Source organism: Euprymna scolopes, chromosome 44 (genome assembly GCF_053919585.1).
Source record: "Euprymna scolopes isolate OS-2025 chromosome 44, ASM5391958v1, whole genome shotgun sequence".
In the NCBI taxonomy this organism is placed as follows: Eukaryota; Metazoa; Mollusca; class Cephalopoda; order Sepiida; family Sepiolidae; genus Euprymna; species Euprymna scolopes.
The window spans coordinates 15,087,381-15,110,433 of NC_136525.1; the positions used below are offsets into that span (position 1 = coordinate 15,087,381).

General features: G+C 34.1%; 1 protein-coding gene across 1 annotated transcript in view; it reads left to right on the forward strand.

The window, feature by feature from the left end:
- The window catches only part of LOC145268704 (trafficking protein particle complex subunit 8-like), a 121,914-nt gene that overhangs the window by 89,459 nt on the left and 9,402 nt on the right, over positions 1-23,053 (forward strand). The window contains exons 19-22 of the mRNA XM_080124241.1: positions 659-720; positions 9,026-9,220; positions 14,057-14,161; positions 16,022-16,167. Coding sequence (XP_079980367.1) covers positions 659-720; positions 9,026-9,220; positions 14,057-14,161; positions 16,022-16,167 — 508 coding nt within the window. The remainder of the gene's footprint in view (positions 1-658; positions 721-9,025; positions 9,221-14,056; positions 14,162-16,021; positions 16,168-23,053) is intronic.

A 23,053-nucleotide genomic window follows, 5' to 3' on the forward strand; every position in this document is an offset into this window, starting at 1 on the left:
TACCTGTTAGGGTCCCAACTATGGGTTAAATAGAAACCGACGTGAAAACAACAAATATATTCTATTAAAAACATTTTTTCTTCAAAATCTTTGGATTCGGCATTAAATAACCCGAAAAGGGTTGATATGCCGTAAAATAAAAACAACCAACGAACCAACCCTTGCTGTTGAGACCTAAAATATTCCCCTGTAAAAATTCTTTTTGATCTATGAAAAAAAAAATTATTTCTAGGATCATATTTCTTCGATTTTCGATACTTATTGGACGAATTTTTATATAAAGCATATCTAAGAACACTGCCAGAAATATAAATTTGAAATTTGTAAAAGATAGGCTCAGCCTTTTCAGAACTTATAAGGAACTCACACACACATACACACACACAGTGACTTTTATATAATAGAAGAGATAAGTATGCTGGTTTGTATTTTGTTTTACTTGCAGTTTCCATTTTTATAAAAACTTTAGAACGCCATTTTGTTTCTTTAGCAGGAATGCATTAATATTACCTTGTTTGGATTAGTGTGTGTACATGTGGCCCCTTCAGATTGACCCTTAATTAGAGGAACAAAATTGACTCTAAAAATTGCATAGTTTGTGAGCAGTTGAGTTTTATCTCGATTTGATAATTTTTTTTCTTTTTCTCTCATCCTTCAGCTATATCTCAGCCTCACAAAAAAGACGTGTTTTTCAGCAACACTTATTTTAATCAAACGAAAGTAAGTAAAATATTTTAATTTGAACGCATGTTCATCGTTTTCATAAAATTGTGTTAATTGTTTTTTTTTTTTTCAGTTGTAATCTTTAATTATCATACATTTTTATATCGGGGGACATAAGTTCTCTATTTAAAAAAAAAAAAAAAAAAATTTGTATGGAATATCGCTGTTTTTGTTTTGTTTTTTTATAATCTAGAAAAAAAATCATATTTCAAGTTAAATCCTTTTAAGTATATGAGTTGTCGATTTTGTTTTTGGTCCCCCGATTTTTCATAGAGGAACCTGTTTTCAGTGGCGTCCATCCATTAGTTCACTTCTCACATTCATCATTTCTTCACTATTTTTTGTGGTGTCATCTCATATGCAGCATCATAGGGGGACCACGCAAGCGCTGCTTGTTTTGTTTTTGGTTAAAATACTTTTTTTTCTGTCAAACTTTTTCTGTCAAACTTTTTTCTGTCAAACTTTGGCTGGATTTTATTCCTTTTGTTTTTTCTATATTCCTTTCTCTCATCTAATCTTTGCTCTTCAGTAAATGACATTTTTTTGTAATTCAGAAAACATGGCATTTCAATTTTCTTAGATTCCAAAAAATATTATTTCTGCTGAAATTGCTGTTGGAAAGAAATCCAATAAATGGTGTGATAACAAAGAACCCATCATCTTTGTTATTTGTGCATTTTATTTACTTGAAGCATATTTTGTCCTAGAAATAAAATATTTCTAAATAGAACTATTCGTTATATTAAAATGAAAATAATAATTGAATTAAAAACAAAGGTTACTTAATGGAGCAGCCTATTTCACAACCGTATGAAAATTGTTTACTTTATATATTGCAATTACATGTACATAAACAGTATATAAACTGATAAGATATTGCTATTGTTTAAATTTGAATTTGTTTGAAATAAGATATTTTGACTTCATCGTCAGTGCGAGAAATGACCCACACTTTTGCATTCATTCACACACACACACATATATACACACGCCTACACACACATACATACATTAGGGTGCCGTTTTCCTCCGGCCATCCAGTGCATCCCCCGGGTTGCGGATGGGGGCACCCCCTCTACTTATGTAAAGTAGGTAGAGGGAAGCTTCGAATAACCAATAAGAAGACGTGCACAATGAGGAACAACCATGAAAAATGCCAAATAAAAGGAATTCAAATTGGATGACTGTCGCCCAGGATAAAAAGGGCCCCTCAACCTGTTTACGCACCAGGCAGGAAGAGAAAAGAAATGGTGTGAAACTTCTTGCCTCAAAAGGTGATACCCCAATCATCTGAGAGGTCACATAAGGACAGCAACCAGTCCATGACCAAGATGGACCAAGCGTCCTTCCTCCATCCCGCTTGACAGACCCCAAAAGAAACAGAAGGGGGATTAAAACCCAGTCATGGTCTGTCAAGCAGAAGGTCCTTCTGCACTGCTACCACTACTCAAGGTTTGAGAAATGGGGACGCAGCGCAGGAGAGATACTTACCGAGAGTATAAAAGCATTAAACCTCCCAGCGGAGAAAAAGCACACACCTTTACACAACCTGCGATCCCTCATCTCACAGATGGGAAGATATATCCCACAAGAGGAGGTAGATAGAATAAGATGTGAGGCTTTGAAGACTGCAGAAAAAGACTACCAGAAGGTAGAGGATGAGGAGACAAAACTTCGACAGGAGGTGGTATGGGAAAGGGAAGAGAGGTGGACACTAATATGGGCAACGGATGATGCAAAACAAAAGCATAAAAGACAAAAAGAAAGAACAGCAATCTGGAGGGATATCTTTTTTCATTTTTATCCTGGAAAAGCAAACATCCCTCCAGGTAACATTACAACACAGCGATACAACAACCTGAAATTATTCACCACAAGAGAACTAGACTACATGTCTTCAAAAATAACAGATCTTTTGATGAACAACAGATATCTCCTGGAAAACCCAATAAAAATTCCCACAATAGACCTACTCCAACAACAACCACCAACTCTACCATCAGAACCCATCCAACTGTCCCAGCACATGCCCAGCTCTCCTGGAACTCCTGTGCCACTGGAGTCTCTGGCTGACATAACACCTGCCTTCACAAACTCTCTGCTGGAAACCCCACAAACACCAACACAGGAATCTACATCACCTAACAGGATACCATCACCACCACAATCACCTAGACCACCACCACCATCAGTTGTACTCCCAGAAGTAGATGATGAACAGTTAGCTTTGGAGGAGGAGCTCAGCAACACAATTGAGGAGGTGAGGTGTATGAGAATGAAGGACAGACCACGTTTGTCCAAGATTCAAGCTGCTGGAAGAGCAAAGACTGTTATAGCCAAAGTTAACATCGCTCTCAAGAGACTAATTCCAACAACAGTAACGCTCACAGAACTCAATCATATTACATATGCAGCTGGACTCTACATCGACAGAAAAATTAACCCTCGAACATCCAATCACAATCATCGAATAGGGCCCAGAGTCCCTAAACAAACACCTCACTGGAAGAAAAAGCTGCAAAAATAACTGAACCTCTGCAGGAAGGAACCAAGCCAAATAAAAAAGTTTCTTGCAGATCCCTCGGTACAGGGGCGACTTAAAACCACCATCAAAAAACTCTGTACCAAATACCACCATGAGAAAATTGAGGGATTACATAATACAGCTAGGGAGTTGGAGGGAAAAATACCAGTACTTTCTCCGAGAATTAAAAATCAGGAGAACAAGATCAACTCCCAGATTCAGAACAAGCAGTTTAAAACAAACCAGAGGGCTTTTTACAGGCAGCTCATAAGGGACACCATTACTGTAGATAGTCCACCTGCAGAGGAAGCCCTGGAAAACTACTGGAGGCCTCTATTTGAAATAGAAGGCAAATATAATCAAGAGGCTCAGTGTATTGAAGATATTATTAGGCTCAATGGAACCAAGCCTCAGATGCCAGAACCAGTCATAACTCCTGGTATGATAACAAGAAAACTGGCACAATTATCCAACCACAAAGCACCTGGCATCGACAATGTCCAAAATTTTTGGCTGAAGCAATTGACTGCACTCCACCACCACTACAGTGATTGCTTCAGCAGGATGCTAAGAGATGAAGAAGCAACACCATCCTGGCTGACAGAGGGGGACACCAGCCTCATACCCAAGACCAAGGAGACACAACGGCCAAATAAATACAGGCCAATATGCTGTCTTACAACTACCTACAAGCTTTTCACTGGTCTGATAGCTGACGGTATATATGACCACCTATCTTCTGGGACCTACCTTGAAAAAGAGCAGGCAGGATGCAGAAGGAAATGCCTCAGTATCAAAGACCAGCTATTAATCAACAAGACCATCCTAGAAGACTGTAGGAAGAGACACAAAAACCTGAGCATGGCATGGATTGATTACCAGAAGGCATTTGACAGCATGCCACATTCCTGGCTACTTCGGTGCCTTGAGTTATACAAAATCCACCTTAGACAAACACTGGCTGCTCACCTTCAGATGTGGAGAACCACAATATCATTAAATCACAATGGAGGAAAGACCACCATCCCTGAAGTAAAGAAGGGAATATTCCAAGGTGACAGCTTATCTCTCTTATATGTATGGCAATAGACCCACTAAGCAAGCTCCTGAATAAGAATCCGAGCGCCTACAATTTGAGTCAGGGACGCCATCGAGATCCAAGCAAGAGAATAAATCATCTGCTCTTTATGGATGATCTTAAACTGTATGCTAGCTCTGACGCCGATCTGCACCACCTTCTGCAGGTAGTACACACATTCTCCAATGACATCGGAATGAAGTTTGGCCTAGAAAAATGTGCCAAGTGTACACTCAGAGCTGGGAAGAAGACCCACACAGAAAATATTCAGCTTAATGAAAACATCGACATCAGGGATTTAGAAGAGCATGAGCCTTATAAGTACCTTGGCATTGAGGAAAACGAGAACATACAACATGCCAAGATGAGGGAGAAGATTAGTAAAGAATATGTACGCCAGGTGAGGAAAATATGCAATAAAAATAAAATTACTGCCATCAACCAGCTTGCTATGCCAGTAATAACATACAGCTTTTGTATCATTGACTGGCCACAAAAATACATCAACCGGCTAGATGTAAAGACACGGAAGCTACTAACGCTTCATAAAATAATATATAGAAATCAGTGTCTACCAAGACTGTATTTTCCCAGGGGAGAAGGAGGTCTGGGACTTTCAGAGATCAATCATCAACATAGGGCAACTATTGTGAGCACTGGTCAGTATCTGAGAAGCTCCCAGAATGACACCCTCTCAATATTATATGAACATTAAGAGACAAGAGCCAGCAGAACAACGTCAGTCACCCAGCTGGCCAAGCATTTTGGTTAGGGCTGTCTCTCAGATGAGGACGAAACACCAAACAAGTGTGCCACAGAAATAGCAAGAAAGAGTCGGCAGAAATATACCGAGACCTTTCAGCAAATGAACCTTAAAGAATGGGAGCGACATCAGCATGCAAAGTATTTTTTGGGGGAACTCTCTCAGGAATAGACAGATAAAGTTCCTTGGACTGGCTCAAAAGGGGAACCCTCCACCACGATCAGGAAAGGGTCATAATGGCTGCTCAAGACCAGGGATTGATGACCAATGCATTCAAGAAGATGGCAGGTATCAGTAATTACAACAAATGTAGATTCTGCCATACAGAATTGGAAAGTGTTGGTCATCTGATATCAAGTTGCAAAGTTCTTCTAGGGGACGGCTACTATACAGCGAGACATGATGGAGCATGCAAGTACCTCCACTGGACCATCTGTAAAAAATTAAACATCCAGTGTAGCAGAAAGCTACCTCAAAGAACAGTTGGAAATGACATATACCATACATTACGACCATGTAATCCCTACAGCCACCTACCTTGAAAATGCTGCTGTGAAACCTGACATAGTTATATGGAATAAGTCAGAGAGAGTTGCAACATTGATTGAAGTGAGTGTTCCTAATGATGGCGGTCTGAACAGAGCTGAAAGAGAGAAACAGACCAAATACCAAGGTCTCATGTATGATATGAAAAGAAACTGGAATCTTAGGGAGATATCAATCATACCAGTTATCATTGGTGCCACAGGGCTTATGAAGAAGTACCTGAAGTCCTACCTAACTAATATTCCTGGTGAACCAAGTGCAAAAGAAATCCAGACAATTGCATTCAAGGGAACAACAAGGATACTAAAAAAAGCTCTCGGTTAGTTTCAATAAAAAGCAGGGCAATGTTGGCAGCTGGTTTGGCTGCCCCATACCCAGCATTACAATCTTCAAAGGAAGAAAAATAATTTTTAAAAAAAAAACATACATGATGGCAGCAAGCTCGTTCTCGAGTATTGCCATTACTTAATACACTTCTATGAACCTTCTACAGTCCTGCACATCTGCTGATGACCGGGTCCAGGCTGTGGTGCCCTGAACGCCTGCCGGTCTAGACCTTGGATATTTTAGAGCCTTTATTTCCATTGACACCCATATCCGCATCCGTCCTCATTGGGTGTCCATTTGCCGTTTTAGGCTACAGCTAGCCTTTTTGATACACACTGATGGTAAAATGTGTATTCCATTAAATATCAAGTAATTCCTGTGTTTGAAGCTTTGTATAGTGAGGAAAGACTTTGCACCGAGACAGACCCACTCTCTAAACAACTGCCACATTGAACCAAAAAGAAGAGCAAGTCAACATCATTGGATGCAGCAGTCGACACAGGTTTTATATCATCAAATCAACCCCACGTGCACGTCGTGACCACTGCCATGCAGATGGGGCTCTGATGAACGGCGAGTTTCCTGCGACGTTTAACTGGACCTCCACTGCCTTGTGGGCCAAGGTTCTTTTAACCAAAGGCTAAGAGTGAGGTAACCCTGACAGAAACCTCCAGAGGAGCTTAGGCCCTGTAAGCTGCAGCATACATGATCCATCGGCATGTGGAATATATTATGGTGCCCAGCAACCTAAGTCTCAGTCATGGATCAAATGGCGTAAGCAGTGGTGAAGGCAACCTCTCTAGGAGAAGGAAAACATGCATACATACACATTTACATACACACACACGCAAGTAAACAGTTTGGTTATTTTGAAAAATCTGACCAAGAAGAAATTAATAACTCGGTTCCTTCAAAGACCGGAAAGGCACAATAGTTGTACATGACTGAATCCACCTTCATTTGATTTCAGAATTCTATTGACTTGATAAACACAGTGATGTGATGATTAATTTGAATTCCAAAAAATCAGAATTTTGGAGGGTATTGGAATCGGAAATCTTGCACCTATTTTCTAATACCAAACGATTTTTTTTTTTTTTTTTTTTTTTCAAATTGTTTTTTTATTTTAAACTTTATTTTCCATTGCTTGTCTTAACGATAAAATGAACTATTGATTTATTGATTTTAAGCTACCAGTTGAACCAAAATCTATAGATTTCAAATTGTTTTTTTATTTTAAACTTTATTTTCCATTGCTTGTCTTAACGATAAAATGAACTATTGATTTATTGATTTTAAGCTACCAGTTGAACCAAAATCTATAGATTTCAAATTGTTTTTTTATTTTAAACTTTATTTTCCATTGCTTGTCTTAACGATAAAATGAACTATTGATTTATTGATTTTAAGCTACCAGTTGAACCAAAATCTATAGATTTTGGTTCAACTGGTAGCTTAAAATCAATAAATCAATAGTTCATTTTATCGTTAAGACAAGCAATGGAAAATAAAGTTTAAAATAAAAAAACAATTTGAAAAATTTTCGAAAGTTATCCCCTCTTTTCGATAGACTAGTCTTAATTTAAACCTTCGCCACTGCCAGTTTGGTGATGGACGCAACAGCAAAGACGTCACGTTTTTTGGGGGTTTTTTTTTTACACGTTCTTTTCCTCCTTTGCGGTACGGGTTCAAACCTGCCTACTACCACTTTTTTTTGCTCAACATGCACCTCTAAACACCCGGGCAACACTGGACACCCAGGCTAGTCATAGATAAGTAAGTAGTTTACTTTTTTCATGGAAGTCTCTTCAGACAATACATGAAGCCACTTGATGCAAGGAGCTAATCATAATAATAAGAGGAATGTAGACTCACTTCAAAACAACCTGAAAGAGACATTTAATCCTCTGGATTCCAAACAGGCTAATCAAAAAGTAAGTTCGTCAGGAGTCCAATATTAATGTACCAATGTAATAAAGTATTTTGACCTCACCGTGACATAGTGGATAAAGTACTTGGTATAATTCAGTTGTAAAATTACACTCCTTTTAGCGGTTGATGGTTCAATCCTCAGTACAGGTGGCACTCAAAGTACAATTGCGATTTACTTAGGACTCCTACCCAGTCGTGGCTGGCAGAACGAAAACATGCTACCCTTGTGCAGATTTCTGAGTTCAACAAAAAGATTCCCAAGTTTGAAAAGATACACCTGAAGAAGGTTGGAGGTTACATCAACCAAAACGTTGTGAAAATGACACTCGACATAAGAACCAAATAATACAAACGTAGAATCATTTCAAGACAAACGAAGCCCAAGATTCCATCGACAATGTTTAATCCCTGAATTCCAAATAGGCTAGCCAAAAATAAGCTCTACAAGTATTTTAATGGTATATGCTCCAATAAACTACAAGCCCTTGTACCTCCTTGATGTAAATGCCCCCGACCAGCAGCAAAATCCCACCCCTACACAGAGCTCCCCAGATGCTAGAAAGCCTTCTACTCTACTAGTTTCTTCCCTAGAACTGTTAGACTTTGGAATTCCCTTCCAGATTCCTGCTTCCCCAACTATACTGACATGCAGAAGTTCAAGTGTAATGTAAACAGACATCTTGCTGCTCAACTCCCTTCATTGTATTCTTGCAATTATGTCCCAAATAGATAGTAGTCCCCTACATCAAAGTGGTACTGTGCTTTGTCTGGGATAAAAATGCAATAAAAAAAATTATTAGTAATTTAAAAAATAAAAATAATAAAAAAAATTTTAATTTGTTTTAAATAATAAAAAAAAAATGTTTAATTTAAAAAAAATAATAAAAAAAAATTTTTAATTTAAAAAAAATAATAAAAAAAAAATTTCTAAAAAAAATTTTTTTAAATAAAATTTTTTTTTTAAAATAATAACAATAATAATAATAATAATAATAAAGAAGCTAATACTATTGTCTAAACTTGAATTAACTTGAAATAAAATATTTTGACCTCAGTGTTAGTGCGGAAAATGGTCACAAATTTACCCCGTATATTCAATATAATATAAATGTCCTCGTCTTTCTCGTTTCAGATCGATAGCTCTAAGACGCCCTGTTCTGACTTTTACTACAAGTCATGCACCCAACCTGCGAGCAGCGATCAAAACTGGTCCTCTTCATTGAACTCATCAGTAACAGAACATGAAATTTCATCTGCTAACCATTCCAAATTTAGTGACCTTAATGCTGCCATCGAAGTCAATTTGACCTTGATCGTTTTATGGCAGGTAAGGACGCGCAAAATATAAAACGATTATTTTTCTTTTATTATTATCATTATGTAATATTTTATGCCGCCAGATCACCAAAGTTAAGCAATGATGAGCCTGGCCGGTATCAGATGGGTGACCATTTGGGGAAAACTAGGCGCCATATGTACCGCGCCGAGTCATAAGAAATTTCCAGGTTGGTATCTGGAGGCGCATTAATTCACTGGGAGAGATGTACCTAGTTAAGACATACATCTAGGAGAAGGTAACTCTGATGATGTTGGCAGCAGGATGTTGGATGGCCATGGAGGAGGTTGAATCTCTAGCAGATCAACGGTTCTATGGTATTAAGAGTTACATTATTCAACGGCAGCTCTGCGGCTGATCTAAGGACAACAGATAGATGCAAACAGGCGATTCAGATGCCACTACGCTGAGGAAGGTAATGGTATCCCACGCCATGTGTTCTGCCAAGTTCAAAATCATGTGATTGCCTTCAGAGGAATAGGACCAACAATGAACCAAAGCCTATGGAGAACACTAACCATGGTTTCATCTATGGCATGAACATGCAAGGATACATGAAAAAGATCTAATATATATATATACAGAGTGTCGCAAAAAGATGTATACACACTCCTAAACTGTCTTTGCACTTCTACAGCGTTTTCATGTTTCCAGTAGTATTTTAAAATGAATTTTTTTTTTTAAAAGGTTAACCTGGTTGCCATCATTAAGATTGATGAGTTTAATCTGTAAAGAAAAAAACGAACACCTGGTTTAAAATTTTTTGAAGTGTGTATACATCTTTTTGGGTGTAATATATATATATATATATATATATATATCTAGAAATGTAAGCCATGTTTAGTTTCAGAACGGTTTCCGATAGTTCATTGTTCTACACAGGTTCTGAGAGGTGACTGGTTTGCAGTAGACAGAACAGTTTCCGATGGTTCGTTGTTCCACACAAGTTCTGAGAAGTGACTGGTTTGCAGTAGACATTTCCACAGACCAAAAGATTCTTACCGTGTCGAGACAGAAAAAACATGTGAAATTGCTACAGAAAAGGTTTAATATTTATGGAGCAATTCTGGTTTCTGATTAGTTGGTGAATTAATTCGATTTGTCAGTTCTTAGAAGCATCGTTTATAAATAGAATCGCCCGACTGTGTGGGATCATACCCCATTATGAATCAAAAATATTGCCGCAATATTTGTGTTTATTATTTCAACCTTGGGGGTTATTTGCTTAAATCATTACAAATTGTTTCAATTGCCAGGACAATAATATTGTCCTGGCGATCTCTTCAAACAATTCAAGTCATTTGAATTGTCTGAAGATATTGGCAGGATAATTTTATTGTCCTGGCGATTGAAACAATTTGTAATGAAGTAAGTAACCCCCCCCCCCCCGAGGTTGAAATAATAAACACATTGAGCACTTTCTCCCCTGTTTTTTACCAAATATATCGCCTAATATATATATATATATATATATATAGTTTTTAAAATACAATTATCCACCGACACGTGTTTTGCCGTCTATGGCTCATCAGACCTCATGGCAAGAAGCCTAACCTCACTGACTGTTCGGATATATCGCGATTTATGTAGATGTTATTTGTTTTTGTTTTTGCGATACGTTTTGAATGAATTCAATTATTTATGAAAGGGCATGTTTACCTAAATGCGAGTTGGGAATAATTTTCCTTTTAACCAATTTGGTACCCCCACATGGGGAGCGACATATATATTGTTTTTAAAATATAATTATCCACTGATATCTATTTCATCGTCTACGACTCATCAGAGTGGCTGAATCGAGCGAGATTCGAAATCAGGACCCCATGGTAAGAAGCCTAAACTTTTACCACTCGTCCACCTCGCTATATATATATTGTAGTCATCGACATACATTTCTGATTCGTTGTATCACAACTCATCAGTGCCGCTAGACTAGCACCTCTCCCAAGCCAAGGATTGAACCTAGAACTGTAGTGTTGACAATCGGCAGCTCTACCTCTCAACCATGGAAGCGACGCCCGCAAATAACTCGTCTGAATGTCTATTTAAACAAACATCCATCCACTACTTGTACAGTGCTCAAACCGCCTGTTTGTAAACAAACTGTAAGCTTCGCATTTTTCAGCCAATTAAATAGCAAGTGAGAATTATTTACGACAGTGCTCTACCCAAATGGGAGGAGGGGGGCTTTAAAATATATATATATATATATATATATATATATATATATATGTATGTGAGAATTATTTACGACAGTGCTCTACTCAAATGGGGGGAGGGGGGGCTTTAAAATATATATATATATATATATATATATATGTATGTATGTTTATTTTACTTTTTAAAATAGTACTCTATGTACACGTGTTTCCCTGTTCTACACCTCATCAGCGTAGCTTGACTTTATTAGGGCTCGAACCTTGAACCATAGGTTCTATAGTCGAGTGTGCATACAATTACACTATGGGCCTCTGCTGATATTATTTGCGATTTTTTTTTTTTATTGCTTTTTAAAGTTTTTTTTTTTTTTTTTTTTTTTTTTTTTGCAATAATGAGACGCTAATGCCAGCTATTTCATTATCGCTAAAAATAAAACTGTAAATTTTTTTATGAACAAGTCACCATTTATTGAGGGCAAAAGCTGCTAGAGAATAAGAATAGAAAATAGATGCAGATGGATTGTCAATTTAATGATGAAAAATATTATGAGAGGATTGAAAATAATAAATGGGATTACTAAAATTTTATGACTTACCGGGATAGTTTGTGACGAATATATCTTGACATTAGATTTGAAGATGACCATGTTGTAATCAGCAGGGAAGCAGTCCCATGATATTCTTATTTCACAAATGGGGAGTTCATAGAAGCATATAATATGTGTGGACATGTATGCCTATTTGAAATTAAAAAAGAAAATTTTTTCATAAATTTTTGAAATTTTCAGATATTTAATAAATACTAGCCAAACGGGTCACAATTTCCTCAGTTTATTATATAAAGGGCAGTTGAGCATGTGTGTATATTACAATAGAAAAATGCGAGCATGAAAAATAATATGGAAAAGTAAAGGACTAGTTGTTAAAACTGGAAAAGAATAGGACAAGATATCTATTATTTCTAGTAAAAACTATAATAAATTTATAACTTAAAATATTGCAACATTAAGAATTTTTTTTAAATTCAATTTATTACATTATATAATCAATTCTTAATGCTGCAATATTTTAAGTTATAAATTTATTATATTTTTTACTAGAATATCTTGTCCTATTCTTTTCCAGTTTTAACAACTAGTCCTTTACTTTTCCATGTTTAAGCTTAACCATATTACTTTTCATGCTCGCATTTTTCTATTGTAATCCATGATTTTTTCAAGGTTTCCAGTAAATTCATTTTTTCTTTGTTTAATTTCAATCTTATTTTTTTTTGCCTCCATAAACATAACATACACATATGTAATAACAATGTATGGCACTCGTCTGCTTTCAATAAAATCCACCCAATTATCTCCCTTTCATTCTCTCTGTTTCACTTATTTCTCGTTTCGCGAGAGTGGTGAATTAGTAGTAACAGTAGTCGCTGAAGCAACGTGGTTACTATGGAAACCTGTCGAAAAAAACATTGCTCTCCTCTTGACGATTTTGAACACGAGAAAATTCATAACTTTTGTTTTACTGAATAAAAATTGAAAAATTATTTTTTTCAAAATGTCGCTGAGAAGGTGATCGATAAACTAATAATTTTTTTTTTTTTTTTTTTTTTTTACCTTCTTTTCCTCCTTCGCGTTACAGGTTCGAGCCTGCTTACCTTCTCCTTCTTTTTTTCTTTTCTTATTTCGAAGATTACGTAATGGGATTTTTTTCTTTTAAAATAAAAACTGAATCATTTTACTGTTCGTTTACACTTTTTTTTTTTTTTTTTACTGGTTGCATTAACTCTGTCCCATCGACGAGATGTTGCATCCCTCTGCCTGTTCTACAAATACTTTAATGGTGAATGCTCTGACGAACGGCAAACACTTGTACCTCCCCGACGTAACTACCCCCGACAAACCCGACAAGCTACTAAGTCTCATCCCTTTACAGTAGAGATCCCTAGGTGCAAGAAAGCCTTTTACTCCAATAGTTTCTTCCCCAGAACTGCGGGTCTCTGGAACTCCCTTCCGGGATTCTGCTTTCCCAACTGCAATGATATGCAGAAGTTCAAGTGTAATGTTAACAAACATCTTTCTACTCTTCTCCCTTCATAATGACCTCGCTAATTAATTCCCTAATAGTAGCCCCCTGCTTCAAAGTGGCACTGTGCCTTGTTTGGGGTGAAAATTGAATTAAAAAAAAAAAAAAACTCCTTACCACACCGCCTCCCCACACCCGGGCAATGCCGGCTACTCCAGCTAGTTATGTACTAAAGGGAAGTAACTCTGAACTTTTTTTTATCCAAAAATTACTTTTCTGCTGAGCTGACTCAATCCATGAAAAATCTGGATAAAAGAGTTTTTTTTTTTTTAATTTTGTTGTAGCCAGAGATAGGACATCCTACAACATACCAGACATTCACTGCCTATCTCATACATTCCAACTGAGATCTTAAGATTCTGTGTGCGTATGCCCAAAAAGAGGACTGGGCTTGGTAGAAGAGAAAGAGGAGTTGTAGAGAGACAGAGGGAGGAAAAATATACAAATAGGTAGAATTTTAAATGTAGAAATACGATACACTCCCCCCCCCAGGCAATGCCAGGTAGCCCTGCCAGTTTTATAAATATGTAAATCTACAAGAATTGAATCGGGTGTTGAAAATTTAATTTGGATTTTCTTCTCACTTCAGGGTTTTCTTATGCAAGAATCAGGTGAAATGCTCAAGGTGGTTGGACAGCACCATGTAATTTTGAAGAAACTGAACGGCATTGCCACGTCTTGTCCCACGCTACCAGTAAGTACAAACAAGCCAGGATGAGATTTCGATTTTTAGCAGATTTCTTTTTTTTTTTAATTCAGAAATTTTATAAAAAAAATAAATTATAGTAAAGTACATTAGTCAAGCAAAGATGGAACTTCTCCAGTTTTTAGCAGAATTCTAATATTTTTAATTCAGGAATTTTTTTTTTTTAAATTAAATTGTAGTAAAGTAGTACCTTAGTCAGTTGGAATTAACATAGTATAACAATAACAAATGAACATTGGCTGATCAGAATCACAGTTTGATTTATCAACATAAATGCTATTTAGGTCCAACTTTGAAAATTCAACTAACATTTTTTTTTTAAATATTAGATATATGTAACATAGTCATTACATGTCCACACTCGGAACCCACATGTGTGCAGGCAGTCGCAAGGAAACCAAGACAAGGAATAACTAGACTAATTTTTTTCCATTGAAACTACAGACATCTATTTACAGGTACTTTCCAGCCTTGTCTCTTTCCCCTTTCTCTAATGTGATCCCTGGTCTGCACACATGTTCTTTTTTTTTATGATCTTTTTCTTTCCTTCCTTGCTGTGACATCACCTCACACACGGCTTGGTCATTTGCATACAGCTGCTGCAGCCATGTTCTATTACAGATATATGGAATATGAATTCTTTGCTTTTTAGCAGAATTTTTCTTTTTTTTTTATCCAGAAATTATAAAAAGTAAATTATAATGAAGTACATTAGACAATTGCAATTAACATGATACAACAATAGCAAATGAATGTTAGCTAATCAGAATGGAAGTTTGATTTATCAACTAAAATGCTAGTTAGGTCCAACTTTGAAAATTTGGCTAAATTTTTTTAAATATTAGTGGCCTGGTAAAGCCACATGGAAGACAACTAAGCAAAAAAAAAAACCTAAGTAAAATTCATCCCAAAGCAGCAAAACTGAAGCTGGCCTGCCAGGATACTCTATATACAAATGTAGGTAAATTTGGACATATTTTATTGGCTTGAAAATATAGGTTCTTTTATACCAATCGTCATAAAATTTTAACCGTGGAATCTTATAGTCTTGAAAAATTCTGCAAATTTTGATGTAGTTTTGTCTCCTAGAACCAAAGATGGGATCATTTCAATATTTAATTTGGTTACTAGTGGGCGTATATATATATATATATATATATATATATATATATAATCGGCTTGTGTGTAACACGTCTATCTTTTATAATCCAAAAAAAATAGATTTTTCCTTAAATCACTATGGATATGAATTCTCAAGATTTTTTTTTTTTTAAATCCATTTTTTTTTTGTTTGTTTGGTTTTATTTTAATAATAAAGAGTTTGATTTCTGTCAAATTGCTAGAGCCTTACCTCCTTATTTTTTTGTTACTATTTGGCTGGATTTTATTTCTTTTTTCTTCCTCTCTCTCTCTCTCTCTTTCTCTTACTCTATCCCTCTTTCCCTTTTTATACTCTTTTCATCTCTATTTTATCTTACTGTACCTTCCTTTTCTCTCTCATAAGTTTTCTCTGAAAACTGAAAGTGTTAATTTTGCTTTGAAGCTTCAAACGATTCCTGAAGGCTGAAAGGAATTTAAATGAGCTTTCTTTTATAAAAGAATAACTTCCTTTCTCTACATATGAACTGGTGTCTCTTTTAATTTTGTTTGTTTTTATATTCAAATTTATGCTTATTTGCGTACATATGGAAATCCAATAAACTCAATATTTTGAACCCTACAAGGTCATTTTTTGTTTTTCCTTTTTTTTTTTTTTTTTTTTTTTTTTTAAATTTTAAAATTCTGAACTGTTTTTAAATCTATTCAATTATTTAATCCTCTTTTGTTTTCTATTTTTATTTTTTTCAGCAAGCGCCTGAACGTGGCCCAGTTAAGTTTATAAGGGACATTGAAAATGTTCCTGAATCGAAACCTAGCCTGGAAGTCAGTACACATTTGGTTCATTACAATTTCTCACATGAATCCAATGTTAAACACCAATTTAGAAGAAAATGGTAAGGAGAAACCATTGTCGATATCTATTTTTTTTTTTTTCCTCCATTTTCTCCCCAAACAAGGTACAGATCCACTTTGATGTAAGGGGCTACTATTGAGGCCATAAGTTACAGGGGATACTATGTAGGGAGTTGAGCAGCAAGATGTCTGTTCACATTACACTTGAACTTCTGCATGTCAGTACAGTTGGGGAAGCAGGAACCCAGAAGGGAGTTCCAAAGTCTAGCAGTTCTGGAGAAGAAACTATTAGAATAGAAGGCTTTTTTACACCTAGGGATCTCTGTGTAGAGGTGGGATTTTGCCGCTTGTCGGGGGGGGGGTATTTACAACGAAGGAGTACAAGGGCTTGTAGTTCATCAGAGCATCCACCATTAAAATACTTGTAGAACAGGCAGAGGGATGCAACGTTTCATCGATGGGACAAAAGCTGAAGCTTCGATCACAGTTTAGGACTTATCAGGTTGCCGACTTTCTTTTGAACCTTGTTAAGGAGTGAGACGACGAGTAGTAGATGCACCAGCCCGAGTATGACAACAATGCTCCATGCATGGGCGAATGATGGCCTTGTAGAGATACAGGATACTTCCAGGCATAAGTAACTTTCTAGCATGGTAGAGAGAGCCCGCCTTCCTCGTAGTGGTCCAGGCAATGCTCTCAATGTATCTGTTCCAACTCGTGTTCCCTGTGAACGTTAAGCCAAAGAGTGAGAAAGAAATTTTAAAAAAAAAAAAAAAAGATAAAACATTATTAAAAATACAAAAATACTCAACTGCCAATCTATGGAAATAAAATTAAAAAAAAAAAAAAGATAAAACGTTATTAAAAATGCTCAACTGCCAATCTATGGAAATAAAATTAAAAAAAAAAAAGATAAAACGTATTAAAAATACAAAAATACTCAACTGCCAATCTATGGAAATAAAATTAAAAAAAAAAAGATAAAACATTATTAAAAATACAAAAATGCTCAACTGCCAATCTATGGAAATAAAATTAAAAAAAAAAAAGATAAAACGTATTAAAAATACAAAAATACTCAACTGCCAATCTATGGAAATAAAATTAAAAAAAAAAAAAGATAAAACGTTATTAAAAATACAAAAATACTCAACTGCCAATCTATGGAAATAAAATTAAAAAAAAAAAAAAGATAAAACGTTATTAAAAATGCTCAACTGCCAATCTATGGAAATAAAATTAAAAAAAAAAAAAGATAAAACGTATTAAAAATACAAAAATGCTCAACTGCCAATCTATGGAAATAAAATTAAAAAAAAAAAAGATAAAACATTATTAAAAATACAAAAATACTCAACTGCCAATCTATGGAAATAAAATTAAAAAAAAAAAAAAGATAAAACGTTATTAAAAATGCTCAACTGCCAATCTATGGAAATAAAATTAAAAAAAAAAAAGATAAAACGTATTAAAAATACAAAAATGCTCAACTGCCAATCTATGGAAATAAAATTAAAAAAAAAAAGATAAAACATTATTAAAAATACAAAAATGCTCAACTGCCAATCTATGGAAATAAAATTAAAAAAAAAAAAGATAAAACGTATTAAAAATACAAAAATACTCAACTGCCAATCTATGGAAATAAAATTAAAAAAAAAAAAAGATAAAACGTTATTAAAAATACAAAAATACTCAACTGCCAATCTATGGAAATAAAATTAAAAAAAAAAAGATAAAACGTATTAAAAATACAAAAATGCTCAACTGCCAATCTATGGAAATAAAATTAAAAAAAAAAAAAGATAAAACGTTATTAAAAATACAAAAATACTCAACTGCCAATCTATGGAAATAAAATTAAAAAAAAAAGATAAAACGTTATTAAAAATACAAAAATGCTCAACTGCCAATCTATGGAAATAAAATTAAAAAAAAAAAAGATAAAACGTTATTAAAAATACAAAAATGCTCAACTGCCAATCTATGGAAATAAAATTTTAAAAAAAAAAGATAAAACGTATTAAAAATACAAAAATACTCAACTGCCAATCTATGGAAATAAAATTAAAAAAAAAAAAGATAAAACGTTATTAAAAATACAAAAATGCTCAACTGCCAATCTATGGAAATAAAATTTAAAAAAAAAAAGATAAAACGTATTAAAAATACAAAAATGCTCAACTGCCAATCTATGGAAATAAAATTTAAAAAAAAAAGATAAAACATTATTAAAAATACAAAAATGCTCAACTGCCAATCTATGGAAATAAAATTTAAAAAAAAAAAGATAAAACGTATTAAAAATACAAAAATGCTCAACTGCCAATCTATGGAAATAAAATTAAAAAAAAAAAAAAAAGATAAAACGTTATTAAAAATACAAAAATGCTCAACTGCCAATCTATGGAAATAAAATTTAAAAAAAAAAAGATAAAACGTATTAAAAATACAAAAATGCTCAACTGCCAATCTATGGAAATAAAATTAAAAAAAAAAAAAAAGATAAAACGTTATTAAAAATACAAAAATGCTCAACTGCCAATCTATGGAAATAAAATTAAAAAAAAAAAAAAGATAAAACGTTATTAAAAATACAAAAATGCTCAACTGTCAATCTATGGAAATAAAATTTAAAAAAAAAAAAAGATAAAACGTTATTAAAAATACAAAAATACTCAACTGCCAATCTATGGAAATAAAATTTACAAAAAAAAGATAAAACGTTATTAAAAATACAAAAATACTCAACTGCCAATCTATGGAAATAAAATTTAAAAAAAAAAGATAAAACGTATTAAAAATACAAAAATGCTCAACTGCCAATCTATGGAAATAAAATTAAAAAAAAAAAGATAAAACGTATTAAAAATACAAAAATACTCAACTGCGAATCTATGGAAATAAAATTTAAAAAAAAAGATAAAACGTTATTAAAAATACAAAAATGCTCAACTGCGAATCTATGGAAATAAAATTAACAAAAAAAAGATAAAACGTTATTAAAAATACAAAAATACTCAACTGCCAATCTATGGAAATAAAATTAAAAAAAAAAAGATAAAACGTTATTAAAAATACAAAAATGCTCAACTGCCAATCTATGGAAATAAAATTAAAAAAAAAAAGATAAAACGTTATTAAAAATACAAAAATACTCAACTGCGAATCTATGGAAATAAAATTAACAAAAAAAAGATAAAACGTTATTAAAAATACAAAAATACTCAACTGCCAATCTATGGAAATAAAATTAAAAAAAAAAAGATAAAACGTTATTAAAAATACAAAAATGCTCAACTGCCAATCTATGGAAATAAAATTAAAAAAAAAAAGATAAAACGTTATTAAAAATACAAAAATACTCAACTGCCAATCTATGGAAATAAAATTAAAAAAAAAAAAAAGGATAAAACGTTATTAAAAATACAAAAATGCTCAACTGCCAATCTATGGAAATAAAATTAAAAAAAAAAAAAAAGATAAAACGTTATTAAAAATACAAAAATACTCAACTGCCAATCTATGGAAATAAAATTAAAAAAAAAAAAAAAGATAAAACGTTATTAAAAATACAAAAATACTCAACTGCCAATCTATGGAAATAAAATTTAAAAAAAAAAAAAGATAAAACGTTATTAAAAATACAAAAATACTCAACTGCCAATCTATGGAAATAAAATTAAAAAAAAAAAGATAAAACGTTATTAAAAATACAAAAATACTCAACTGCCAATCTATGGAAATAAAATTTTAAAAAAAAGATAAAACGTTATTAAAAATACATTTTTAATGTGAGGAGTTAAGGGGAAATGGGGACCAACTCCCCGGGGAGTAAGGGAGCTGGATAGTGACAATTGGTATGAAGGGTTGCCCCTACATTGACCAAGGTCTTATATGTGGGGTCGCCCCCACATATGGTCTTTGCTTGCAGTATCTGCCGGAACAGATGGTATTTATTTGCTCCCCCACCGAGCAAATTAGGCACAAGGCCGATTTTTAATGTGAGGAGTGAAGGGAGGGGGAAGGCAAAAAGGGGACCAGCTCCCGAGAGGTGGGAAATGGGAGCTGGTTAATGGTCAGACATGTGGGGTTGCCCCCACATCTGGTTTTTGCTAGCCATAGCTAGTCATAGCTTGCAGCATCTGCCGGAACAGATACTACACTTTGATCTTGTTTATATATTTTATTTTCGGCAAAAGTACATACATATTTTCATAAAAATTGAAATTTTATAAAAAACATACAACAATTACAAAAAACAAAATTAGGCACAAGGCCCTATAAGAAATTGGGAGGGGGAGGGTACAGGGTCTTTGTGACTATAATGACATGAAGACTTTGAGGTCTTACTCTTGACTGGCAACATTTACCAAAATACCTCATTCACTCTGTGGATCCTAATCTAACTAAGAACCCCAGCGTTCAGTGTAAAATTAACATATTTACAATTTGCAAAAAACTTGTCTGTATGTTGTGTGTGCATTTTTTTTTTTTTTACTACACTTTGATCTTGGCCAAAAGGCAAAGTACAGGCTAAGACAGACATTATTTATTTATTTTTTTGTTAAACCTTGAGTCAGTAAAAACCACAACAGGAAACTTCGTATCTGTGTATTACAAGTGGGCAAATCGAATTCTGGGTGGTCAAGTCCAAATTAGAGATATCTCCCATTGTTACATATAAGAATGTGCTGGGACCATCAAGTTTCTCTTGGCCGTATATAAGTTATTTTTGTGTAAAAATGAATACGAGGCACTTTTTATGTTTTCAATACAGATTTGTTTATTTACACATCAAAATAAAAGTGACAACTAACATCGGAGCGCGGTAGAGGTTAGTGGAGAAGGTGGGTTTGCAAAACTCTGTGTCAACATGTATTTGTCGCTTTGTGTCTCTCCTCCTGTTTTTCCGCTCTTCTTTTTTATTTATGATGATTGACCTGATGACCTTTTTCTCGCCAGCTTTGTTTATTGTTTCGCAAATTCTCTGGGTCAGTTTCCGTGTTGATTGATCTGATTACTTTATTTTCACCAACTTTGCTGGTTTTAATCTAACCCATTTTAATATCGGTTAGCTTTCCTGGTCGATTGACATAATATTGATGCATTCCAGGCACCATGAATACAGGTCACTTTATTTCCGGAATTGTCTCATTGTTTTATAGTGATTGCCTGGACCTTCTCCGTAACACCATCTATTAGATTATTTATTATATAACCATGCATGCTGCTGCAGTTGCTTGACTCTGACAAGTCGATTGTGTTGTCTCATCAGTGTTGCAGCAGAAAAAATTCACCATTTGTTCCCAGAACCCCAAAAACAGTCCGCCCATCTGCTGGAATACATCTCTACTATTAGTCACTTTGTGTGTGCATGCGTGCGTGTGTGTGAAAGTTCCTTCCTCATAGGTTCCGAAACTGTTGAGCCTATCTTTTTGCAAATTTCACACAAAGGTAATTTATATGCCTGGCAGTGTTCTTAGATATGTTTTATACAGAAATTCATCTGATAAGTATCGAAAATCGGAATAAATCCAATCCTAAAAATAGTCTTTCTTTCTTATAGCAGGGCTCTATGAACAAATTTATCTTTAGTTGACATTTGATGTAGAAGTGTAAGCCATTTTGAATCCTCAGATGGTTCGCTGTTACACACAAGTCCTGGTAGGTGACTTGTTTGTAGTAGACAGTTCCACAGAACAAAATATTCTTACTGTGTCGAAACCCGGGAAAGAACATGTGAAATTGCACCAGAAAAGGTTTAATATTTATGAAACAATTCTGGTTTCTGATTGGTTGGTAGCAGCATGTGAATTTATTTGATTCGTCAGTTCTTAGCAGCATCGTTTATAAATAGAATCGTCCGACTGTGTGGGATCATACCCCATTATCACTCCAAAATATTGCAACATTTGACAACTAAATATTTTCGTTTCCTAGCCAAATAGAAAAGTTACTAGCCAAATCCACATGATTTTTAGAATATGACATCTTCGTTCTGTGACGAGTATGTATATCATAAAGATTTTTCTGTATATTTTAAAATAATTGTAATTCTAAATCTGCAACAAGTTTTACGGCGATAATTTCTTCAGATGTTTTTTAAACAGCCTTTAAAATAAAAAGTATATTGTTCTATTAAACTTTTATTGTTTAAATAATTTGACTTTGTTCGTTTTATTAAAAAAAAAAAAAAGTTGAAAAGATATTTTTCACTCAGCTTTGGAAGATTGTCAGTGAAAGAACACAATTGCCAAAAGACAAGCGTTTCATTATTTCTAGTCGCAACTTTGAAAAATCACTCGCAAATGCGACTGTTTCATTTCACTGTATAGATAAAAAAAGAATTTTTACATGGGAATATTTTAGGTTGCACCGCAAGAGAGATAATTAAATCTCCAATAATTTTTCTTAGAAAAAAGATTAGTTAATATGTGGAAACATAGCTCGATGGTAGAGCATTTAACTACAGATCGAATGATCCCCTGTTTAAGCCTGGCTGTACCTCACCATTTTAATTTTTTCTTATTAATGAATTTACAATAAAAGGAGAGGTATCATTTAAAGTTGCCACAAATCATTTCTTTGTTTGCATATTTTAAAACTAAACATTAATCAGAAGTGACATTTCCAGGGCATTTATCGTCAAGCCCTAATATCAGCCGACATGATATTGTAAACAAACACAGACGGAATTTGATGAACGACATTATTTTTATTTATTTTATGTGTCGCTCTGAGAATGCACAGGAAGGGAGTTTAGACTGACGGAGGTGATTAAGTTGCAAATGCCTATTCGACTATTTTTTAGTTATATTTAACATGCATCAAGCTTCATAAATAAAAAGATTGGTATTAATAAAAGATGAAATATAATTGAATGAGCATATTTTCCCATAAACGTGTGTGTGTGTATATGTATAT